The following is a 26262-nucleotide window of genomic DNA, read 5'->3' as shown; positions in this document are numbered from 1 at the left end:
TGAATTACTGATTTCAAGAGTTGAAAATTCCAAGAAGAAAGGTATGTCTTTCCAGTTCCCTACAAAATGATTCAGATATTTTTGCTTGGTTAGATCAAATCATATTTTATGGATGGAGTTTTATGCCACCCTACCACAAGCCAAAACAAGTTGTGATGGGGATGGGGCATTAAATCAGATGGGCTGCAAGCTGCACTACACCCATTGCCTGCTCACCTCTGCTGGGATTCTATCAACAATGGGGAAGGCATCAAATGGCCCGCTTCACCTTGGGATACATCGCATGGCTGTGCCACCCAAGTGGGGGGCAGTGATGCCATCTTTGTTGTCTGCTGCTTTGAGAGGGGTCTCTCCCATTCGGGAACCCGAGGCTCCCAGCCTCAATACTATCACCTCATGATTGACCTTGATGCCTGGTCCCAACAAAATCTACTACTTAACTTCCACCTAAGGCCCTAACCATGAGCGTTGTTATGGATTGGCTCCAGTTCCAGCGGTGGCCACAGCTTCCAGAGGCGCCACTGGGACTGGTGGGCTCCCAGCCATCCAATTGGTGAGCTGCTGTTGGAGGTGGGGCTTCCTCCCAGCAATGGGGTGGGGGGTGCGCAAGAAGAATTAACTTGCCCTGAGCCAATGAACAGCTCCGTGGCAATACATTCAAACTGGTGGCTGTGCAAGGCTATAGAAATATTACGAAGGACTGCAATTCATTTCTAAACTGAGCACTGTAGAGCTGTCCAGTACAAGTCGAAAGGATGCAGTGCGCAGTTTTTAATTTCCTGGTATTTTAAATCATTCTGTCCGATCAAAGGATATGCAAAAAAAAACAAAGCGCTAAAGAAGTTTCGGGCAGTTTCTGGAACGCCTGAGGTTTAAGTAATACGTAAAAGCCTCTTCCTGAAGTCTGCTCTGATTGAACAACTTGTATCCAAAAAATAAATCAGAATATCACAAAACATCACACAGTGTTGTAATTTCAAATGAGTTCTGTTCATAGAACATTACAGCGCAGTACAGGCCCTTCGGCCCTCAATGCACTGACTTGTGAAATTAATCTGATGCCCATCTAACCTACACCGTTCCAATATTATCCATATGTATGTCCAATGCCTATTTAAATACCCTTAATGTCGGCAAGTCTACTACTGTTGCAGGCAGGCCATTCTACACCCCTACTACTCTCTGAGTAAAGAAACTACCCTGATATCTGTCCTAAGTCTATCACCCTTCAATTTAAAGCTATATCCCCTTGTGTTAGCCTTCACCTTCTGAGGTAAAAGGCTCTCACCGTCCACCCTATGTAACCCTCTGATTATCTTCTACGTCTCGATTAAGTCACCTCTCAACCTTCTTCTTCTCTCCAACGAAAATAGCCTCAGTTCCCTCAGCCTTTCTTCATAAGACCTTCCTTCCATACCAGGCAACATCCTAGTAATTTCACAATGCACACCTTATGGTCCCCTCTTACACACAATGTCTCTCAATAGTTTTATTGTTTCTCTTGCACACAGCAGAATCTGACACTTACAAATATTTATATTCTGGAATGCTAAGGCTTTATTTTAAAAAAAACTAATTAATAAGCTGTAAGCTGATTGGATAAATTTTCAATTTTTCAAAACACAGGGGGTCAACACCTTCAACATAGTGTCTAGCTATCACCATTGTTAACAGCTAACCCGAGAATGCAACTTTTAAAAAAAGGTTTCGTGATTTACATATGAAAGCAGTGAAACTATCACTGTATTCTAACAGATGAAAGGTTTAACAGACAATCAATTTTTCAATGTATAATTTCAGTTACATCACACTGCAAATTTTTTCTATAAATTCTGTGTTACGATTGAGCCCTCCACAATCACCTGATGAAGGAGCATCGCTCCGAAAGCTAGTGTGCTTCCAATTAAACCTGTTGGACTATAACCTGGTGTTGTGTGATTTTTAACTTTGTACACCCCAGTCCAACACCGGCATCTCCAAATCATGGCCATTTTTAAAAATTAATGGAATAAGGATCAGGGCGCCAATGTACATCAGTCAAGATAAGCGTAATTGGGCTCAAAGTTCAACTGCAAAAGGGCTGTGTATTCATATTCACACAACCAACCTTCCCAGGTATCAGCTGTCAGAATTGGGAAATCCTCTCAACCTTTTATTCCCTAATAAAGTTATCGAGATTATGATGTGTTTTTAACAGGGCGGATTGGAAACCATTGCTCGCATTTACAGCCAGAGGTCAGAGATTCAACAAAATTCCAACCGAGCGGGGGAGGAGCGAGGGTATTTTTCTTCTGCAGTAGTTTATGGTAATAACCCGAAACGAGCTGCCTGAAAGGTACCTGCAAATTCCACATCAAAATTCACAACGGAAGTTGTGTAAAAAATATTGCAAAGCTTTGGGAATATCAACAGAGGGACTGTCTGGGGAACTCTTCCAAGTTGCTAGCACAGGTTGGAGAGCGCAAATGGCGTGCTCCTGTACTGGAGGATTCAGGGAACAGAAGAATGTGTGATCTTGAACCACGTCATTTCTGAGACTGCGACTTGGTAAACAGCAAAGAACCTCCCCCGAAAATGGAAACAGCATCTAAATGTGAGAGCAAGGCAAAGTTCAGGCCGCGAGACGACTAAACCCTTCGGATCAGGTTAAAAAAAAAATCACACGACACCAGGTTATAGTCCAACAGGTATATTAGGAAGCACTAGCTTTCGGAGCGCTGCTCCATCATCGGGTTGGTAAGTGCTCCGAAAGCGTGTACTTCCACATTATCCTGTTGGACTATCACCTGATGTCGTGTAATTTTTAAACTTTGACCACCCCAGTCCAGTCCATCACCGGCACCTTCACACTTTGGATCAAAACATGGGAACAGGGTGGGGGGGATGCAGACACACCAGGAGGGAAAAAAAACCTCAACGTGGACGTGAGGACAGAGACAGCGATTTCAGCACAGAGGCAGTGGGTTCGGGGGTGGGGACAATCAACTGAGGTGAGGCGAGCGGTACTTTGTTTAGGACTCGACTGTGAACAGTTCCAGATAGTTTTTTTTTGTCTTTCAGCCAGCTTTTCAGAGTCCCCAGCTTTCAGTGTTTATCAGGGTCCTGTTTTAATGGATCTGCAGGGTGCCCTGAACGCTACCCTTTCTACGCAAGCGATGCGTTGCAGAGAGCTCCAGACTTCCGTAAAATGATCAATAATGAGTTAGGCACTTAAACTGCGTTAGCTGGAGGCAGCGCCGACAAACATAACGACTAAAGTGATGGAGTCAAGAGAACAGCTAAGAGATTCAATTAGAACTTAGTAGTGCACTCCATCCCCATGCAATGTGGACAAAAAGTGTTTTTTTAAAAAAAAAACACACTGTACAACACATTATATTACAAAAGCCCAATAAATGGAGGTAGTCGCAACTTGATTTTTTTTCCCCACATAACAATGGCTCCGAGTTTCACAGCACAGCACAGGAAGTTTGCTGCTTCTGTGTACCTTAACTGGGTTTGCCTCAATTACTTTTTCGTGTTCTGATACAGACCACTTTTGTAAGCTAGTTAAAAAAAAAACAGGTTCAAACACAACAGACTGCCTGCGTACAGAATTACAGCAGTTTGATAGTGTTCTGAGCAAAAGAGAAATCTAATTCGATAAAAACCAAGATATCTGCGAGGAACTTAGAAAGTCAGTCGTAATTCCTGTAGCGTGGGGGATCAAGATTGTGTATCAAATTTAATCGTCACTTTGCATTTATTTCTCAGCAACTGCAGGATTACCCGAGTCCATACTCTGGAACTAGTGTACGTGGGTCACAGACGACTTTCAGCTTCCTCGGCATTTGTATTTCACGGCGAATTTCTTGACACGTCGCAGTGCTGATGAACATAACCGTTTGCTTTTAAAACAACCCAATGAGTCATTCCCAGGTCAGTGGGAGACCAGAGACCATCACGTTAACCTGAACTTCAGACGAGCACTATTTAACACAAAGGACTAAGTCTTTTGCCCGGCCCAAACCAGAGATCCTCATGGACTAATCCAATGGAATTGTTAATTATGATTCACAATAGCGGCAGGCATACAGTACAATGAGGGCGAAGAATGTCTCAAATTTATTCTAATTGGAATTATTGTCATCCTTTATCGGGATTACAATCTACTCCAGTGGAGATTCCAATCTATAGCCCCAAGTAAAAGGAGAAGATGTTAGTTTATTGCAAGATTCAGTCCTCTGCTCATGCCTCTGAGATACACAAGGTACTATAAACTGTTCAAAAATATAAATGCATTAGTGGCCATCTGCAAAGGGTAAATCCTGACCCCTACTGGAAATGCAGAGTGTAATCTATTTATATTAATCGGTGAGCAGTCATACAGATCGAAACGGGCTGGTGATTACTGAAGTGTATAGTTAGATGCAATTGTGAAAGCCCGTTATTTCTAACTTTAACCTTCTCCAAGATAAATTTCAGGCAGGTTCATGTGGAGCGGGTTGATAATCGCTTCTCATTAAAACACCATGCAATAACTCAAATTGAAATACAGTACATTTATATGGAAATTAACTAGAACTTTTATTTAAATATCTTGTACAACACTCAAATTATTCAGCACCTCATCCACAAAATAAATTCTGTATTAAAATGTTTCCCCTCTGTCTACCCTTCACCTTGAGTTAATGGCAGCCTGACTTGTCTGAAGAATTTTAAATACGAGTGGGTGGGGGGAGGAATCGATTGTCTAATTAAGTAAACTTACTCAGGCAAATTTGATTTAATGGGCATAATTCATGAAGAGATTTATCCTAATCGAGAAACTGATTGTACTTCCACGAGTTTTATAATAGCATGACATATGTTTGGGACATTAAGAAAAAGCCAAAAGCTTGTGTTAAAACTCACTCTTCTTACACAGGCAGAGCAGCAAGGTAAGCTGCTAGTCACAAACTGTAATAGTACTCTGTGCTCAAAATAATGTTTAAACATCAGACCCAACAAATACCTGCTGCCATGATGGTGCACTAATCATTTTCCCACCTATTTACAAATTAATGCTTATTCAGTCCTATGAATGCCTTGAACCATTAATATATTGCAAACCTATACTAATACAATATATACAAGACACATTATGCTGCCTGCAGGTTCCGAAAATTGTCCTTATGAACAGCACTTTGTGTGGCACACAAATATGTTTTGTATCAGTAACAGTAGGTGACCACTCGATTATAGCTGTATTCATCTTCCTCCTGTCCAATTCACTCACCTCAAAGGCCCCACTGAGATATGTCTGCAAATGATAGCAAACAAAGTATCTTGCATATGTCAACATAGTGTATGTTTAAGGAGACAAAACTAAAGATTGTGGTGATGCTGGGTCTGGCAGGAGGAAGGGTAGTGATCATTTTTGGACTTCACAGGTGGACAATTAATACCCACAAACAGATTGTAATCCACCCTGACCACTCAATAAAACACGTGCAACTATAACAGTCCCACAAAAATAAAGATTAAGCAGCATCCAATCCTACACAGCAGAGCTACCATCGTGGCCCAGTATGTGACTTATATTGTGAGCAGATCGGTTCGAGTGTTGTTTAGAGACATCTGAAAGAGCTGGGTTGGTTAAAGGCAACAAAGGTGACATGGGCATGGCTGTACTATCTGGGGCAAGGGGAGCAGCAGCAATTTCAGGGAAGAGAGTGGTGAGGTTGAAGTTGGAGAGGTGTGGGGTGATGCTAGAAGTGTTGGCCATAGGTCTGGCTGGGATTTCAGGGAGAAGGGGAAAGTTTGGTTGCGGGAAGCCAACTGGCCGAGGGGGAGAGAGAATGGACCCAAACGGGTTGTTAAGTCCCCCAGTGTTGGCTTTCTCCGTGCTTGGACTGCTGAAGATCTGATTGGAAAAGTAGGGGATGGAGAGGTCATTGGAAAGGTTGGGATGAGCTGGAGAGTATGGAGGGTAAAATGAGGACAGAGGATTCTGTGGTTCAACTGGTATGAGAGCCGGGGTACGATTTGCACCCGGCTGGGTTACCGGAGGAATGAATGATGGGTTTGCATTAATTGGAGGGTTTATGCTACTTTCTGGGATGAAGGGGAATCCAAAGTTCTGAGATAGTGAGTGCTGGTCAGGAGTTAAATTATCGTTTGGTAATTGCTGCCCATCAGTCATAAAACGCACAATGCTTCCTGTCCGAGCCCCCACTGGCTGCTGACGACCAAGGATCATGCTGCCACTGGACGCTAGGGGCAACTGAAGTCCATGCTCAAAAACATTCCCACTTCTGTGGTTCCCAGAGCGAGATCGATCAGTCTGCCGCATCTTGGAAGCTGAACCCTCCTGGGCTGGGTGGCGTACACGCTGGGTAACCCCTGAGGAATTGGGTTGCTGAATTGAGTGCCCTTGTTCATTCCCACCGTGGGAAACTGTAGCGTGAGACATCACTGGTCTAACCGCTCCGTGCACATTGGGAGAGACCTGTGAATTTGGGTGACACTTACTTCCTTGACTTTCGTTCATTCTGAGGGAGTTCTTCTGAGCTGACACATTTGGACTAGTGTTCCGGCCCTGACTGTCTGCCACAGAGGAAGGATTTGAATAGGAGATGCTTAAAGAGCTGTTTCTAGAACTGTGTGCACCTAAAGTCATGTCACAGCTTTCACGATTCTGCAGCTCACCATCCCTTCTGATGTGAACTCCTTCTCTTGCAGATGGGCAACTGTATTCAATAGTGGCTGGAGGGAGACACTGTGTGTTCCTTGGGTGTTCTGACACTGACCTTTGGCTTGGACCTATTTGCTCATTGAGTGGAGGAGCTAGTAGACTTTGCATGAAGCTCTGATGGCAGGAACCTTCATTCTCTCTTAAAGAAACTCCACTTCCTGATGAGATCCCTTGCATTGGCAAATAAGGCAACCTGGCTTGCCTCTCAGTCACTGTACCCTGCCCCAGCTTGAAGCCATGTGATTGCATTCCTCTGTGTGCTGGCATACTATTAACCATCTCATTACCCCTTGACGACTGCACCTCAAAAGTGCCAACACCTTGAGTTGTCACATTCACTTTAAAAGGAGGACAGTCAGGAAGGCTTTGAACTTCAGAATTTATGCAATGGTCCAGAGACAACTTAGTTTGCAAGCTGTGAACAGGCAGGTTTTTGTTTATTGATAAATCAAGATAGGTTCGCATTTCAGACTGCTCCAGATTATTTCGAGGGCTCTGCACTGCCATTCCCATTCGGGATTCTGCATTTGAAGGTACTTTTCTGATCAAAGCCTCTGCAGAATAACTAGAAATTCTGTTCCTCTCCTGTCTGTGAGAAGTAAACTGCATTTCTGAAGGTCGTGACACGGCGTTGGATTTAGAAGCCATCTGCTGATCCAATGACCTTGAGCTTAACAACCTCTGGATGCGAGACTGCCCAGCTTGTTCTGAAGGGGTCACGGACCCCTGAGGCCCACTTCTCGCATTATCCTGCTGCTGGTGCATGAGATCCTGGCTGTGGAGGTTCTGATTATGACTGCTGTGATGGTTTCTGTTAGTCACAGAATTGTCACACCTTTTATCTTGTTGTGAATTTCCAAAGTGTGGATGTGGCATTTGCTGAAGTTGTTGCTGATGGTGGTGGTGCGGATGGTGATGATGGTGATTCCCTTTCTGGCGTCCTTGACTACTGCCACTTGGATGTTGCTTTTGCTGTATTGATAGTTGAGGAGCTTGACTCGCTCGCATGACCCCTCGTTTCTTCTGCATTTGGATTTCTTGCTGTGCAGTGCGGGGCTGCTGGGCACCGTGAGTATGGGGCTGGATTGAGCTCTCATTGTGTGGAAGCTGATGCTGGAGGTGGTATAAATTCCTTTCTCGTATCTGTCCCTGATGGTGTTTGTAATACATGTGACCATGGTGGACATTCAGGCCAGTCTGCGAGGAGACCGTCTGCTGGGATACCACATGCTGCTGCAGCTGTTGTCCTTGTCCCTCCTGGATTCGCGGCTGTACATTGCAATGAGCTTCTGTTGGCCTTAAAGTTTCAGTCGCATTTGAAGTTGGGAAGTTAGTTGGTGGGAACAAAGGGCTAAGACTATCTGCGTGTCCTGGATTACTACTTGAGACTAATAAACTTGAAGAATTTGTTGGCAACTGACTGATAAATGTTTGACCACATTCGGAAATACGTTGTTCTGGAACTGTACTTACTGTGGACTTTCCTTCAAGTTTCATGGCTGCATTCTGGCATTGTTTTTGTCTCTTTGCTGTTGAGATCAAGTGGTCATCTGGCCCAGTCCGCTTTGTTGCATCTTTTCGACTCTCATTGCTTTGCTTCAAATGTGGCTCCAAAACAAGAGAAGAGTGCGAGTTACCTTTCACAGAATCTAGCTGCTCGTGAGAATATTCTGCTAACAGGGTGGGTTGGGAAGACTGTTCAGTATATGTAGTGGCTTCACTACAAAGGTCAGCTGGAGCACAGACTGGAAGCTGCTCTGCAAGTAGGGTTTCACCTGATGAGCAGACATGCATTTGATTAGCTTCACTGTGACAGGCATGGTTAATAACACTCAGGTTAGCAGAGCCAGAAGATTTGCAAATCAGTGGCATATTTGAGATTTCTTTTACAACAGAACTTGAAGTCTTAGTAATGGGCATTCCTTTTGAGTTAGTATCCACTGGCAGTGATTGCTGTACTTGACCTTCAGCTGCACTAGCCTCTGTCAAGTTTGGACTATTCTCTTTAACACTCAGGCTTTTAACAGATTGTTGACTTGCACACACTTCTTTATCTGCAAAGGGAATTTTCTGAGCTTTGGCCTGAACATCACATACAGTAACGTCTGAAGTCAAATTTTTGCCTGGACTTCCATGTTCGAAGATTGCTCTAGCAGCAAGGGCGACAATGTCATTTGGCTCAGATAAGCTGTAGTTATTAAAGGTGTTGGACATTGTACTGATGCAAGATGCATCCTCTCGGGTGGTGTCTGGCAGCATAGAGGCAACAGAAAAGCCACGGCTACTGCCCGAGCTGGTGGACATGGGTGACTCAGTCTGGCGGTGCGAAACTAAGGAACCTCCCATACTCTCTTGATCAGGGTTGCACAGCTGCTGCTGCACACCACTTTCAATCTCTGTGCTTACCAACAATATGTCTTTATGGGGTTCGTCCTTTTCATAAAACGACATACCGGCTGAGGTCTCTCTAGAACTGTCAACACATAGCTCACTGTCAGCACAGGAATCTTTCACAAAAGAGAGCAAGGAGCTTTTCTCATTTGATGATGTTTTTTCTCCATGTGTCATTCCATGAATCATGTTACTGCTGACTTGATTACTAACTTCTTTAGTTGTTGCAAACTTGCTCATTTCTAATCGCCCTTTGTGCCAGTCTTGGCTCTTTTCTTTGTCACACCCGCTGCACTGCTGCTGTGCAGCTGCAAGAGATTCTAACTGTGCAGAAACACCAGTAATCCCAGATGTGCGACAAACATTTGCTACAGCAGTTTGCAAATCCACCAAGTCACTGCCTTTGTCTATTGAAAATGCTCTTGATGCTTGAAGAGCTGCATTTGAACTGAACAGTGATGACGTTGGAACTGATGTTGATACATCTGTGATTACACATGGAGAGGATGGTACACATGAAACATTCTTTACCAAATCACCTCGAGATGAAGAAGATGGTAATGATACAACTAATGTTGATGCAGCTGAAATTTCTGACAGTATGTCAGGCTGTTCTTGAGAGAATGATTCAGCCACTGCTGGTTCTGTTAAATGTGGTGGGTGTACATGTTGAGACAGGCTGGCCGCTGGCTGCTGGGTGTCCACTGCTTCCTGTGAAGGGACAGAAATGGCCGCTGTAGCTACCACTAATGTTGGAATCTGAGACAGTGATGATTGTTGGGATATTAAACCTTGTGATGATGAAATTTGATCATCGCTGGTTAGTGAATTCAATGAAATATCTTTAATGAATTTGTTATTTTGAATGCAATTGGCAGCCACCTTTGATTTGCTCCCAGTACATGTGGTCTTCCTTGCGGCTCCTTGTTTTGTAGAGAGGGGTTTCTTTTGCAGCTTTTTAGTTTTACAGCTAGAGGGTGGTCCAAGAGGGGAGGTTTTGGAGCATGAACTGCTTGTGTGCCACAATGATGCCCTCGAAATATCTGTGCTTGTGTTGGCCATCATGGTGTCAGATGCAGAGGTGTTGCCACTAATAACCTGGCCTTTGCCAGGAGCTGAAGAACTGGGTGACTGGTCATTACTCAGTTGTAAGCCCCCTTGCTCTGCCATCTGTGAGATACTTTGGCTGAGGTTTGTCAATGCGCCAAAAGTGTTTAGAGCCACATTGGTATTTGGATCGGCACTGGTTGTTGGCTGAATGATTTGCATAGTGTTCTGGCTGGACACCCCTGACTGCTTTAGTGGCTGCAGAGCAAATAACTGACCATTGACAGAGATAGTCTGCTGCTGGCCTGATCCCACGGTAGTGCAGGGCTGAGAGCTCGTGGAAGCAGATGAAGATACAGGCCGTGGCAATATGTGAACAAGGTGCTTCCCTCCCACTGTCTGAATATTAGGAGTGTTCTGTGCATTCCCGTTGCTGCATATCAATTGACTGGAGTCAAGGGTTGGTAACCTATTACTCGTTTGAGCTGGGACTACAGATACAGCATTTTGATTGGCTGCTTGTATAATAACAATTTGCTGACCTGGTGCCTGACTGTTGAGGGCGCCTCTCACTACAGCAGGTGAGGTGGGATTAGCTGGCTGAAGGATGATCAGATTCGGATTATTGGGAGTGGAAGAGACAGATGTCCCTGCAGGGCGGGTCATCTGAATTACTTGCAAGGGAGGAAGCAATGAGACCATTTTGGCAGCTGACTGGACTGGAATTTGTGGCTGCGCTAGAACTGACTGCAAGGGTAGAGGTTGTAGGGGAGGCTGCATAGTGACTGCCACCTGCTGCTTGAGTTGCTTGCATGTGGAAGAGAGTGAAACCCCCTCATACGCTGTTGTACCTGAAGGAACTATAGTGACATTATTAAACAGTTGGCCACTTTCTGAAATGGAGAATGTACTTCGGGAGCTCGGATTTTCATTTACTGGCACTGGCAACATACTACAGCACCCCTGACTGACAGGATGCACAGTATTGCCTGCTAACTGTAATGTAGTCCATGTTGTTTGTGTATTTCCTGCAGAACTCATGCGTGAAAACGTACTAACACTATTTGAGTCTGAAATGCCAGTATATGTACAGGCTGGGTAACAGACAGTCCATGAGCTGGCCATTGCACAACAAGACATCATACCTACATTAGACACTGTCCTCAGTTTGAATGATGGTGATGTAACGACAAGACCACCAACTGACACTGGAGCATTTTGGCAAACATGTGATGCCAACATTTTTTGAGAATATTCAGTAACAGGAAACTTTGTTGATATCATCTCATGTCTCTGGCTACTCACAGACGATGATGCCAAAAATGACTGTGGTGTCATCCCACTGGGGTTCTCCACCCCTGCACATGGCATACCAATCTGCTGAGAGTGCAATGGCAAGGCAAAGCAAGTATTAGTAGTAACATTGAGAACACTCTGTGTAGGATGGCTGTTGGCAGTTTCCAAGGTATTCGGCACAAAATTGCCTGTAGAATGTTCCAGTTCAATTTGTGCAGAAGTGTTCACACAACAAGCTAAAGTGGTTGATGCACAGTTGCGAAGGGCGGACTGAAGAACTTCCTGTCCAGAGCTGTTACTAGAAACATTCAGCACACTCGGTACAGTGCTGCTACTGGAGGTGGTGTTACACTGAACAGTGTTCAGACAAGGCCTGGTTGTAGGAAGACATTCAGGAACTTCCTGCTGTGCAACCAATGTCGGAAGTCGAGCGCCATTTGTTAAAGGACAAATATCAGGCATTGCCATAGGCTCCATTATATCAAGACATGTTTCTGGTGTACTATTGTTCACAGAGGTCAGAGCCTGTTCTGGCGAACTCTGTACCGCAGCCTGCTGGCAATTTCCATTTAACTGGTTTCCATTTGTGTAGACTAATATATCATCCTGCATTTGGTTGGAAGAAATAACCATTGTAACTTTTGTACTTTTGAATTTCCTCTTCCAATGAATGGTAGGGTCATCGTGCAAGCAGATGTCATTGGCTTTCAGTAACTCTGCAAAACGGTCATTTTCCTTTTGTAGCTCATTCAACTGCTTCCGAAGCCTTACAATTTCTTCAGCTGCAAAAGGAACACAAATTTAATCTGAAGTTAATCAGGACTCAATTAATCATAGTCTCAGTATCTGATGTTATTTAAAATAAGAAACAATTTTGACCTTTCTTTGAAACTGCTCTATTTCTCAAAAACAAATCATTTTCTATTTCTGAAGGATGTGGCATAGCCCATGCCTTAGGTTATGACAAAAACCTCTCTAACTAACATTCTTTCAAGATGTTAAGTGTCAACCTTCCTAATACTTAATCAATCTGAAATTCACAATACATTGTTTCATGAGTTGCCCTTACAACACAGCAAAAATGGCATTACGCCTGTCACTGAAAGAATTACCCTTCTTCATGAAACAGCTTACATATGTTTGTCATTCTGACAAGAATGATGTTCTCCAGCTTATGCATAGTCACATTCCTACAACTTTGATGGGTTACGTAAACTGTACTTTCATTATGTATTTTAAATTTATGGTGAAGTAAGATGAAGGTTACTGCTTTTCAACTTAATGCTGATATAAACATGCATACAAACAGAATGTCCTCCTATTCCAGCATTTCATTTGAAACAAAAATGTCAAAGGGAGGAAACATCATTCACTATTAAACTGCTTTTTCCTTTTTGGAAAAATGATATAGCAAGCTTCTGAAGTACGTAAGACTATCTTCACAATAATAGGCAGAAAAGCAAGTTGCAAATGAGATAGGAGTAACTTACAGAGGAACTATTGATAGGTTCAATAATTGGGCAAAATGTTGGCAAATGGAGTATAATGTAGAAAAATATGAAGTTGTTCATTTCAGAAGGGAGAACAAAAGGACAGGATTTAAACTGAAATGAGAAAAACTGTAGAAAGCTGCAGTACAAAGGGACTTGGGAGTACTTGTGCAAGAAACACAGAAAACTAGAGCCATGAGTCGTAGAGCATGGAAACAGACTCTTAGATCTAACTCGTCCATGCCAATAAGACATCGCAATCTGACCTAGTCCCAATTGCCAGCATTTGGCCGATATCCTTGTAAACTCTTCCTATTCATAAACCCATCCAGATGCCTTTTACATTTTGTAATTGAATGCGCCTCCACCACATCCTCTGGCAGCTCGTTACATACATGCACCATTGTTGGCGGGAAAAAGTTACCCCTCAAGTCCTTTCTAAATTTCTCCTCTTTCACTTTCAACTTCTGTCCTCTAGGTTTGGACTTTCCCACCCTAGGAATAAGACCATAGCTATTCACATTCCTGATGAAGGGTTTATGCCTGATACGTCAATTCTCCTGCTCCTCGGACACTGCCTGACCTGCTGTGCTTTTCTAGCACTATACTCTCGACTCTCATCTCCATCATCTGCAGTCCTCACTTTCTCCTGTTGACCTTATCCATGCCCCTCATTTTAAACCTTTGTTAGCTCACCCTTCAACCTCTGATGCTTCAGGAAAATGAAAGTATCACCATGTTTGTGGATGACATAATAATTGATAGAGAGCACAAACTGAAGATGACAAAGTCTGCAGAAGGATCTAATCAGGTTAAGTATGTATGTAATGTGAGAAAATGTAACGCTGTGTATTTTAGCATTAAAAAAATGAGCTTAATTTAATTAAATAGAGAAAGACTGCAGAAAGCTTTCGCACATCTGGATTTGGGGAACCTCGTGCATACATCACAAAGAGGCAGCTTGCAAGTTCTGCAGGTATGAGGGACAGCAAATGGAATTTTAGTCTTTATTTCAAAGGGAATGAAGTACAAACAACAAGGGAGTCTTGCTGAAACTATACAAAGCACAAGTCAGACCACACCTAGAATAGTGCGAGCAGTTTTAGTTCCCTGTGAATGGAAAGATATACTGACATTGGATGCTGTCCAGAGAAACCTCACTAGGTTGAGTCTAGAATGTGAGAAAAATTTCTTAAATTAGGAGTTGTCCAGTTAAGACTGCAACGAGGAAGAATTTCTTCTCTAAAGTAGTTAACCTGTGGAATTCTTTACTGTTGAGGGTTGTAGAGGCTGGGTCATTAAGTCATTATACAGATTTTTAATCAGTATGGGAATCAAGAAATTGAGTAATATCAGATCCCAACGAATGGCAGAGGAGACTTTGGACTAGTGGCCTTCCACTGTTTCTATATTTTGATGATGGTGTGACTTTAGAGGTGTGTTTTGTTATGGTTTCTTTGAGAGAGGGTTGGGGGACAGCTGGGAGGCAGTCTTTGAGAAGATAAACAACTTGTGAGGTCTTTCTCAAGTTGGAAGAATAGAAACAGCTTTAGTGGATGTGATCAAGCTCTCACAGATCAAGGAATTTTATTTAGCTTTCCCCCGCTCTCAATTACAGCCAAAAGCTGTGGATTCTCTACTGAGGCTGCTGGACTACATGAGAGACATTACCTGTTTTCTGAATTTGCCTTTTTGCCAAAGGGTGTGCTTGTAGGATGTTAGTATATTGGAACAATTAATTAGAAAGGTACCATATCTATTCTTCTGTTACATTTTCCAAAAGAGTTGTTATTCTAAGTTATTTCTTTTGTTGTATTTTAACTATTGGGTTTGAATAAATTGTTTTTTGCTTAATGTCGAGTAGTTTGATCTGTCGAATTGCACCTGGAACACACTTTACATTTGTCTTTAAAATAAGAAAAAGCTAGGGTCTAGGCTACCTTCTTGAAGTATTTTGAGGGGGTCTGGTTCATAACAATGTCTTATGGTCCTATTTTGTTGCATTTAAAGCAGTTAAGAAAAATGTAAAATGGAGGATGGTTTCCTGGGTGATAGCTAATTTGAACATTTAGAGAAATCAAGTTGCTGAATGTTAAGTTATGGTGGAGATAAGTTCTTATCTAAAGTAATGTAAGTGATTACACAATGATTATCACATCGTACCTTGCTCTTTGGTTCCTCCATTCAATAGAATTTCATCATTCTGTCTCTTCAGTTCGGAGATGTACTTGTATGCTTGGTCTAGTATCATGTTCTTACTCTGCAAAACAGGAAACAAGAGATTAACAAAATGCAACACATTTATGTCTTAAAAACTAGTGCAATGGAAAACTGGGTGATGGGCTCCAGTTGAAAGGTGATGTCACGCTGGCACACTAATTGATGAGGAGCTGACAACTACAATGGAGTAAAGAGATTTGGATATTTGGGAGTTTTGAGAAGATTTGCAGCTCAGGTTGAGGTTCTGGATGTAGGCTTGCTTGGTGAGCTGGAAGGTTCGTTTTCAGACATTTTGTCACCATACAAGGTATCATCAGTGCGCATCCAGTGATGCACCGGTGTTATGACTGCTTTCTATTTGTGTGTTTAGGTTTCCTTGGGTTGGTGATGTCATTTCCTGTTCATTTTCTCAGAGGGTGGTAAAGGGGTCCAAGTTGATGTGTTTGTTAATAGAGTTCCAGTTGGAATGCTATGCTTAGAGTCATAGAGATGTACAGCAAGGAAACAGCTTCGGTCCAACTTGTCCATGCCGAACAGATTTCTTGTGCATGTCTTTGTTTGGCTTGTCCTAGCATGGATGTCTTGTCCCAGTTGAAGTGGTGTCTTTCCTCATCTGTATGTAAGGATACTAGTGATAGTAGGTCATGTCTTTTTGTGGCTAGTTTTCTGCCTGTTTGTCTAATGTAGTGTTTCTCACAGTTCTTGAAAGGTATTTTGTAAATGACGTTCATTTTGCTTGTTGTCTGTATAGGGTCTTTTAAGTTCATTAGCTGTTTTAACGTGTTGGTGGGTTTGTGGGCTACCATGATGCCAAGGGGTCTGAGTAGTCTGGCAGTCATTTCTGAGATGTTTTTGATGTAGGGGAGAGTGGCTAGGGTTTCTGAATGCGTTTTGTCTGCTTGTTTGGATTTGTTGCTGAGCAATCAGCAGACTGTGTTCAATGAGTACCCGTTCTTTTTGAATACACTGTATAGGTGATTTTCCTCTGTTCTTTGTAGTTCCTCTGTGCTGCAGTGTATGGTGGCTTGTTGAAATAATATTCTCATACAGCTTCGTTTGTGGGTGTTGGGATGATTGCTTCTGTAGTTCAGTATTTGGTCCGTATGTGTTGTTTTCCTGAAGACATTGGTTTAAAGTTCCCCATTAGCTGTTTGCTCTACTGCAACATCTGGGAGTGGCAGTTTGTTGTTGTTTTTCTTCTCTTTAGTGAACTTTATGCCTCTTAACACCCAACTAGCCAAAAGAATCACAGAGCAAAATGACACCGGAATGCTTAGAAAACTGATTAATGATGCCCACAACAGAGTCTGTAAATACATCCGGGAAATTTCGTGCAAAAAGTTTTACTCACTACCGTGTCAGACCTTGAATGGACAGACACAGTAGAACGAGCCATAGACATTAGACAGTGACAAACACAGAAAATGAAAAAAGTAGGCCTGCAGAAAAAACTCGGCAAATTCACACAAAATAACAACAGAGACAACCTAGAAGCATAGATAAAAACTTATCTGACGACCCTTAACAGACACTGAAAAAGCTGTCTTAGTAAGAGGATTAAATTACAACTTCTGGGGTGCAGAAAAGAACGATTTCTTAGCAGCATTAAAAGTAACACTGAAGGACAACGAACTTACTGAAGAAACCCAGCAAACCAAAGACACCAAGATAGAAGAGGATGAAATAATGGTCACCTTTGATGTAACAGCACTGTTCACATCCATCAACATCAACCTGGCCAAGGAAACACTGACTACACTATTAGAAGAACCAAAGACACATACACCCAACACCACCAACTTCATCAGCAAAGACAACAACGTCAAATTAGTGGACCTATGCCTACTACCCACTTCATTTTCAATAATAAAACCTACAAACAAACCAACGGAACACCCATGGGATCTCCAATATCAGGGCTCTTAGTAGAGGCAGTAATGCAGAGACTCAAGCAAACAGCTCTGCCAACCATCCAACCCAAACTTTAGGTCCACTACGTGGATGACACCTTTGTCATCACTACACAAAACAAATGAGAGGAAACCTTCCAGACCACAAATAATATCCTTAAAATTCACTAAAGAGGAGGAAAACAACAACAAACTGCCAATCCTAGATGTCATAGTAGAGCAAACAGCTAATGGGGAACTTCAAACCAACGTCTTCAGGAAAACAACACATACGGGCCAAATACTGAACTACAGAAGCAATCATCCCAACAAACACAAACAAAGCTGTATGAGAATATTATTTCAACGAGCCACCATACACAGAGGAACTACGCAGAGCAGAGGAAAATCACCTATACAGTGTATTCAAAAAGAACGGGTGCCCAATGAACACAGTCTGCCATTTTCTCAGCAACAACCCAAACAAGCAGACAAAACACATTCAGAAATCCTAGCCTCTCTCCCCTACATCAAAAACATCTCAGAAATGACTGCCAGACTACTCAGACCCTTTGGCATCATGGTAGCCCATAAACTCACCAACACGCTAAAACAGCAGCTAATGAACTTGAAAGACCCAATACAGACAACAAGCAAAACGAACGTCATTTACAAAATACCTTGCAAGAACTGTGAGAAACACTACATTAGACAAACAGGCAGAAAACTAGCCATGAGCATCAACTAGCTATAAAAAGACATGACCCACTATCACTATTATCCTTACATACAGATGAGGAAGGACACCACTTCAACTGGGAAAACACATCCATGCTAGGACAAGCCAATCAGAGACACACATTAGAATTCCTTGAAGCATGGCATTCCAACCGGAACTCAATCAACAAACACATCGACTTGGACCCCATTTACCACCCTGAGAAAAAAAACAGGAAATGACATCACCATGGAAATGACATAATCACAGGAAATAACATTACCAACCCAAGGAAACCTAAACATATAAATAGAAAGCGGGTCATAACACTAGTGCTTCACCGGAAACTCATGGATGATGTTACCTAGTATTGTGGTGAAAAGCCTGAAAACAGACCTTCCAGCTTACAGAACAAACTTACATCCAGATATGGATAGCTAAACAATTATTTAAAGCTGGGTACAAACAAAGTCAACCCAAAAGGCTACTGGAACAATAGGTTTTGTCTCAAGGAACTTGGAAAACAAAGGTAAAAATGTTATCTTCCAGTGTTAGAGCCTCAGACAGAACTCATTTGTTGCATTCAGTTCTGGGAACCAAACCTTGGGAAAGATATATCAGCTTTGGAGGATTGTCAAGAACAAGGGGATTATCGACTCAGAGATATACAGTCAAACGAAACAGACCCTTTGGTTCAACTCATCCATGTCGACCAAATATTCTAAATTACTCTCGTCGAATTTGCCAGCATTTGGCCCAGATCACTCTAAACCCTTCCTATTTATATACCCATCCAGATGCCTTTTAAATGTTGTAATTGTACCAGCCTCCATCACATCTTCTAGCAGCCCATTCCATACACGCACAAGCCTCTGCATGTAGAAGTTAGGTCCCCTTTATACCTTTCCTCTCTCACCTTAAACCTATGCCCTCTAGTTCTGGATACCCCCACCCTGGGGAAAAGACCTTGTCTACTTACCCTATCCATGCCCCTCATGATTTTATAAACCTCTATAAAATTACCCCTCAACCTCCGATGCTCTAAGGAAAATAGCCCCAGCCTATTCAACCTCTCCCTGTAGTTCAAACCTTCCAACCCTGGCAACATCCTCACAATTCATTTCTGAACCCTTTCAAGTTTCGCAACATTGGAGGAGAATAATCTTAAAGTTGAAAGCACCTTCTGAAAAAAAAACAAAGGTCACAAACATTTAGAATTCTGGGTCTGTAGATTGTGAACGAGCAAAGATGGGCCTTCAGTAGTGTGATATGCTCTTCCTGTCGGATGTAGGAGTTTAGGGAGAGTTTCCATGTATCTGATGATTATGTCTGCAAGAAGTATCTTTGGTTGTGAATCCCATCAGATCGCATGGATCGGTTAGAGTGACAGAGGAATTTACAACACCTAGGGAGTGTGATGGATGGCAGTTATAGGAAAGGAGAAAAGCCGCACATATAGTCAGGTAGATGGGTTAACTCCAGGAAAGGTGGAGAGGGTAGGCCGGTAGTGCAGAAGTCTTCTGTGGCTATCCCCATTTCAAACAAGTAAACTGTTTTGAAAAATATTGGGGGGGGGGGGGGGGATGGACTCTCAGGGGAATGTAGCACAAACAGCCAAGTTTCTGGTATTGAGACAGGCTCTAATGTAATGTGGGGTATGTCGGGTTCCAAGCGATTGATTGTGATAGGGGACTCTCTAGTCAGAGGCACAGACAGACGGTTCTGTGGCCAGCAGCGACAAGTCAGAATGGTGTGTTGTCTCCCTGGTGCCAGGATCAGGGATGTCTCAGAGAGGGTGCAGAATGCTCTTAAAGGGGAGAGGGACCAGCTGGAGGTCATTGTACATATTGGAACCAATGATATAAGAAGTGAAAAGGATGAGATTCTGAAGGGAGAATATAGAAAGTTAGGCAGGAATTTAAAAAGGTCTTCAAGAGTAGTAATATCTGGATTACTCCTAGTGTTATGAGCTAGTGAAGGTAGGAATAGGAGGATAGAGCAGATGAATGCATTGCTGAGGAGCCGGTGTATGGAAGAAGGGTGTACAATTTTGGATCATTGGGATCTCTCCTCGGGTAGAAGTGCCTGTAAAATAAGGATGAATTGCACCTGAACTGGAAGGGGACTACTATACTGGCAGGGAGATTTGCTAGAGCTGCTTGGGAGAATTCAAACTAGTAAGGTGGGGGGCATGGGACTGAGGGAATTAGTGAGAAGAGATCAATCTGAGACTGGTACAGTTGGGAAAGGGAGCGAATCAAACAGTCAGGGCAGGAAGGAACAAAGCAGAGAACAAGGTAGGACTAATAAATTAAACTGCATTTACTTCAATGCAAGGGGCCTAACAGGGAAGGCAGATGAACTCAGGGCATGGTTAGGAACATGGTACTGAGATATCATAGCAATTACAGAAATGTGGCTCAAGGATGGCAGGACTCACAGCTTAATGTTCCAGGATATAAATGCTGAAGGAAGGACAGAAAGGGATGCAAGAGAGGAGGGGGAGTGGTGTTTTTAATAAGACATAGTATTATGACTGTACTTAGGGAGGATATTCCTGGGAATAGTTCTAGGGAAGTTATTTGGGTCGAACTGAGAAATAATAAAGGGATGATCACCTTCTTGGGATTTATTATAGACTCTCCAATAGTCAGCGACAAACTAAGAAACAAATTTGTCATGAGATTTCAGTTATTTGTAAGAATAATAAAGTGGTTATGGTCGGGGAATTTAGCTTTCCAAGCATAGACTGGGACTGCCATAGTGCTAAGGATTTAGATGGAGAGGAATTTGTTAAGTGTGTACAAGAGAATTTTCTGATTCAACATTTGGATGTTCCTACGAGAGAAGTGCCCTGCCTTATTTCCCAAGACCTACTCTTGGGAAATAAGGCAGGGCAGGTGACTGAGGTGTCAATGGGGGAGCACTTTGGGGCCAGCGACCATTATTCTATTAGTTTTAAGTGATGGAAATGGATAGACCAGATCTGAAAGTTAAAGTTCTGAATTGGAGGAAGGCTAATTCTGATGGTATTAGGCAAGAACTTTCAAAAGCTGATTGGGGGCAGATGTTTGCAGGTAAAAGGATGGCTGGAAAATGGGAAGCCTTCAGAAATGAGATAATGAGAATCCAGAGACAGTATATTGCTGTTAGGGGGAAAAGAAAGACTGGTAGGTGTAGGGAATGTTGTGTGACCACAGAAATTGAGGGTTTGGTTAAGAAAAAGAAGGAAGCATGTGTCAGGTATAGACAGGAGAGATCGAGTGTATCCTTAGAGTATAAAGGCAGCAGGAGTATACTTAAGAGGGAAATATCAGGAGGGCAAAAAGGAGACATGAGATAGCTTTGGCAAATAGGGTTAAAGAGAATCCAAAGGGATTTTTACAAATACATTAAGAACAAAAGGGTTACGAGGGAGAATAGGGCCCCTCAAAGATCAGCAAGGCAGCCTTTGTGTGGAGCCGCAGGAGATGGGGGAAATACTAAATGCATCAGTATTTACTGTGGAGAAGGACATGGAAGATAGAGAATGTGGGAAATAGATGGTGACATATTAAAAAAATGTCCTTATTACAGAGGAGGAAGTGCTGGATGTCTTCAAACCCAGAAAAGTGAATAAACCCCCAATACCTGATCAGGTGTACCATAAAACTCTGTGGAAAGCTAGGAAAGTGATTCTGGGCCTCTTGCTGAGATATTTGTATCATTGAGAGCCACACGAGGTGCCAGAAGACTGGAGGTTGGCTAACATGGTGCCACTATTTAAGAAAGGTGATAAGGAAAAGCCAGGGAACTACAGACCAGTGAATCTGACATCAGTGGTGGGCAAGTAGTTGGAGGGAATCCTGAGGGACAGGATTTACAAGTATTTGGAAAGGTGATGATTGATTAGGGATAGTCAGCATGGCTTTGTGTGTAGGAAATCATGTCTCACAAACTTGAGTTTTTGAAGAAGTAACAAAGAGGACTGATGAGGGCAGAACGGTGAATGTAATCTATATGGACCTCAGTAAGACATTCAACAAGGTTCCTCATGGGAGACTGGTTAGCAAGGTTAGATCTCATGAAATATAGGGAGAACTAGGCGTTTGGATACAGAACTGGTTCAAAGACAGAGTGTGTGATGGAGGCTTGTCTTTCAGACTGGAGGCCTTTGACCAGTGGAGTGCCACAAGGATCGGTGCTGGATCCACTACTTTTTGTAATTTATATAAATGATTTGGATGTGACCATAGGAGGTATAGCTAGTATGTTTGCAGATGACACCACAATTGCGGTGTAGTGGACAGCGAAGAAGGTCACCTCCGTGTACAACGGGATCTTGATCAGACGGTCCAATGGGCTGAGGAATGGCTGATGGAGTTTAATTTAGATAAATGTCAGGTGCTGCATTTTAGGAAAGCAAATCAGACCAGGGCTTACACATTTAATGGTAAGCCCCTAGGGAGTGTTGCTGAACAGAGAGACCTTGGAGTGCAGCTTCATAGTTCCTTGAAATTAGAGTCGCAGATAGATAGATAGTGAAGGCGGTGTTTGGTATGCTTTCCTTTATTGGTCAGAGCAGTGCATGTAGGAATTGGGAGGTCATATTCGGCTGTATAGGACATTGGTTCGGCCACTTTTGGAATATTGCATGCAATTCTGGTATCCTTCCTATTGGAAGGATGTTGTGAAACCTGAAAGGGTTCAGAAAAGAATTGCAAGGATATTGCCAGGGTTGGAGGATTTGAGCTATTGGGAGAGGCTGAATAGGCTGGGGCTGTTCTCCCTTGAGCATCGGAGGTCGAGGGGTGACCTTATAGAGGTTTATAAAGTCATGAGAGGCATGGATAGGATAAATAGACAGGGTCTTTTCCCTGAGATGGGAGAGTCCAGATGAGAGGGCAGAGTTTTAGGGTGAGAGGGGAAAGATATAAAAGGGACCTAAGGGGCATATGTTTCATGCAGAGGGTGGTGGTCTGGAATGAGCTGCCAGAGGAAGTGGTGAGGACTGGTACAATTACAGCATTTAAGGAGCATCTGGATGGGCATATGAATAGGAAGGGTTTGGAATATGGGAATTGCTAGCAAATGGGACAAGGTTAGGATAGCTAGTAGGCATTGACGAGTTGGACCGAAGATTATATGTTTCAGTGCTGTTGTGGACACAGAAGATGAATTGAAGATTTCAGGACTTAGAATGAAAAGCTGTTCTTATACAGCCATGCAGTGCAGAAACCGATCTGTCATTCAACCACTCCATGCCAACAATAATCACAACTGAACTAGTCCTACCTGCCTGCACGTGGCCCATATCGCCCAAACATTTCTTATTCATGTACTTACACATGAATTCAGTCCACACACGAACCACTCTATCTAAGAAAAATTGCCACTCGTCCTTTTTAAATCTTTCTCCTCTCACCTTAAAGATCTGTCCCCTAGTCTTGAAATCCCCCACCCTAAGGGAAAAAGACACCTGCTATTCACCTAATCTATACCTCTTATGATTTTATAAACCTCTAAGGTCAGACTGTTTTCCTGACATCCAGTCCTAATTCAGCAACAATTAGGAAAACTGAAGCAATTGATTTTAGTCCTGACCATAAACTCCATACCTTCACCAATGATGGCAACAGCACCCCAGCAGTTCTTTCAGCCTGAACTCAAATCTTCACAAGCTCAGAATCATACTCAAACCTGATTTGAGCTTCTGACCAGAAGCTTTTTCCACAAGGAACATCAACCTCGATACTGTCATCCCTATTTCAGCCCATCTGCCATTGAGTCTGTCTTTTCAGGCTTTAATTATCTCCAACTCCAATATTTTACAAATAGATTACCTTCCCTCCATTCTGTGTAAAATTCAGCTCATTCAAATACTGGCTGCATGTTTCCATATCAAGTTCATCCACCACCCTCCGCTCCAAGTCATCAGCAATGCAAAATTATAGATCTCATTCTGGTGGTTAGTCCTGTCTGTAGTATCAGTCATCCCTACTTCTTTGGCTCCCAATTAATTAAACTCCCGATTCTCTAACGCTACACATTCCCTATTCCCTGGCTATGCTCAACAAACTGGACTTTCCCCTTTAGACCTTCATGTTTGTCAGATTCCTTCCGCTCTCCTTAAAACTTGCTACATTCACCAAACCTCTGCTTACTCCTCCTAAAATACATTTACTTGATGTGCTAATTTTTTTATTTCCCCCATATTGCTTTGCAAAACATAATGAGATGAAGCACAGTGACAGGGTTTACTTCATAAAAAGTGCAGTATAACTGCATTTGCTATTATCAGAAATGACTGACACAAACTTGGGAAAACTACTTTCCAAGTATCTGGTTGGCTGATTCAGTAATATTTTCACTGCTGATTCAGACCAATGCATCTGGACTTGGCATTTCAATTTAGCGCTTTGGTAATATGGCATTGTTGAGCTATGAATGTAGCCAAAAGGTTGACATTAAATTAAACTGAAATATTATTACGCTCTTGACTTCATACAACATTGGGAAGTTGATGGATAAATATTGGTCAAAGAGAACTCTTGCTCTACATTGACCTGCATTTTATTTAACTAGAAAGGCAGACTGAGGCTCAGATTAATATCTCATACAAAGGAGAGATACAGAATAATATTAAGTACCTCAAAGTGATATAATTTAAAAGAAATGTAGTGACTTCTCAGCATCAAAAAAATCAAGTTAGTGGGAAAAAAATTGAGATGGACAAGTTTGGACAACCTTGCATTGACAAATCCTAATTCTAAATATTCGAAATAACACACAGTGAACAGAATACATCAAGTAAATCACTAACAGAACTGCCACGATTTAACAGAATATCAGAACAAACTAAAAAAGAAATCCCTACAGAGTGGAAACAGGCCATTTGGCCCAACAAGTCCACACCAACCCTCCAAAGAGTAACCCTCCCAGACCCATTCCCCTACCCTATTACTCTACACTTGCCCCTAAGTATTGCAACTAACTCATACATCCCTGAATACTATGGGCAATTTGGCATGGCTAATTCACCCAACCTGCACATCTTTGGACTGTGGGAGGAAATCGGAGCACCCGGAGGAAACCCACGCAGACCATGGGAGAATGTGCAAACTCCACACAGTCACCCTAGGCTGGAATCAAATCCGGGTCCCTGGCGCTGTGAGGCAGAGGTGTCAACCACTGAGCCACCATGCCACCCCTGAATGACCCAGTTTCTTTTCTTATGTTCCAGTGAATAGTCTTAATAAATTCTGTACCTACAAAAATGAACCACATACCCCATCACAGAAGAACCACATACCCCATCACATATTCCTGAAAATAATTCCTTTTTTTCAGGAATATTCAGCAGTTGAGCAGTCCCTAGCAATTTCACGGTATGAGCTACATTTTCAAGTTCTGGCTCTGCAAACATCCAATTTTAACGTACTGAATTGATATATTACATTATGGCAAGTCAGGACATTCTATTGATTGATTCACATTCTAGATTCACTGCTTAAGGTCTTTTTGAACAGTGACTAGGAATGAATCATCATGATTTGTTTTCCAAATTTCCAACATGTATTCCCAACAGAGATAAGAATGAAAGATATAGTACACCCCTATCAGTAACTGAAAACATGAGACAGATATTTTTTGTTGCAATTTATAACCCTTAATGTTATCTGTTCAATCAGTAGTAAGGAATTTCAGATCCAATTTTGGAAATAGTTTTTACCTGCTTCAAGGCGGGAGAGCATGGAATAAGTTCTCCAATTTTATTTATTCCAGAGTTAATCTTCTTCTTTCGATGCCTTTCCACTAGGAACAACATAATTTGTTATTTTAAAAACATACCAAGTTAGGTTTTTGCTAATTTCTGTTTCACTTCCATTCCCTCAAAGTCTCTTAATTTGTCTACACACACATACAACTAACAGTTAGGAACTTTGTTTGTGAGAATGAACCATATCCCTATTACACTACATCATAACCCAATGGAATTAATTTATGCAGCATATTAACTAGGTTTTAAAAACAGGTGTATGCTTGTTGAACATGCACTAACCACCTCCTAAAGTAATTATTCAGCCACATACCCAATAACATTGCAATCTTTGATTTTGAAGTTCAATTTATACCCACAGTGTTAATGGAATCTCACGTAATTAGATTTTCTGATTGAATCTTTGCCTCATTTAGGCACACACTATATTATTCCAGCCCAACACTGCTCCTCATGGCCTCACTTCCAACACTAAAACTGCTCAGGAAGGTTATGTTAGTACATGCTGTGAACACACAGGCCTGTTGACTGCTTTTTGAAGAGGAAGAAAAGCAAACATACTTGTGTACCATTTATATTTTAAATGATGTCATTTAAAAGATCAAATCATCCAGCAATTAGAATAGTTTAACATGTCCATTACTGTGCCAGACATCATCACAGGAACAGTAATAAGGGTAGAGCCATATAATACATTAAGCTTGACCACTATGGAAACTATCCAATAGGTATAGACA

At 42.3% G+C, this 26262-nt stretch overlaps 1 protein-coding gene across 2 annotated transcripts in view; it reads right to left on the bottom strand.

Annotated features, from left to right (window-relative positions):
* Window positions 1-4253: 4253 nt before the first annotated feature.
* usf3 (upstream transcription factor family member 3) overlaps window positions 4254-26262 on the bottom strand; it is a 57357-nt gene continuing 35348 nt past the window's right edge. For both annotated transcript variants that reach the window (XM_087987909.1, XM_087987908.1), the window contains 3 exons: window positions 25478-25560; window positions 15103-15199; window positions 4254-12231 (listed from right to left, as the gene is read on the bottom strand). In XM_087987909.1, coding sequence (XP_087844035.1) covers window positions 5519-12231; window positions 15103-15199; window positions 25478-25560 — 6893 coding nt within the window. In that variant the 3' untranslated portion in view covers window positions 4254-5518. The remainder of the gene's footprint in view (window positions 12232-15102; window positions 15200-25477; window positions 25561-26262) is intronic.

Source organism: Chiloscyllium plagiosum, unplaced genomic scaffold (assembly GCF_037043375.1).
Source record: "Chiloscyllium plagiosum isolate Xiang-an unplaced genomic scaffold, Cpla_swu_hap1 HiC_scaffold_6, whole genome shotgun sequence".
NCBI lineage: Eukaryota > Metazoa > Chordata > Chondrichthyes > Orectolobiformes > Hemiscylliidae > Chiloscyllium > Chiloscyllium plagiosum.
The sequence above is the reverse complement of the archived record's forward strand: the minus strand, read 5'-3'. Positions and strand labels throughout refer to the sequence as shown.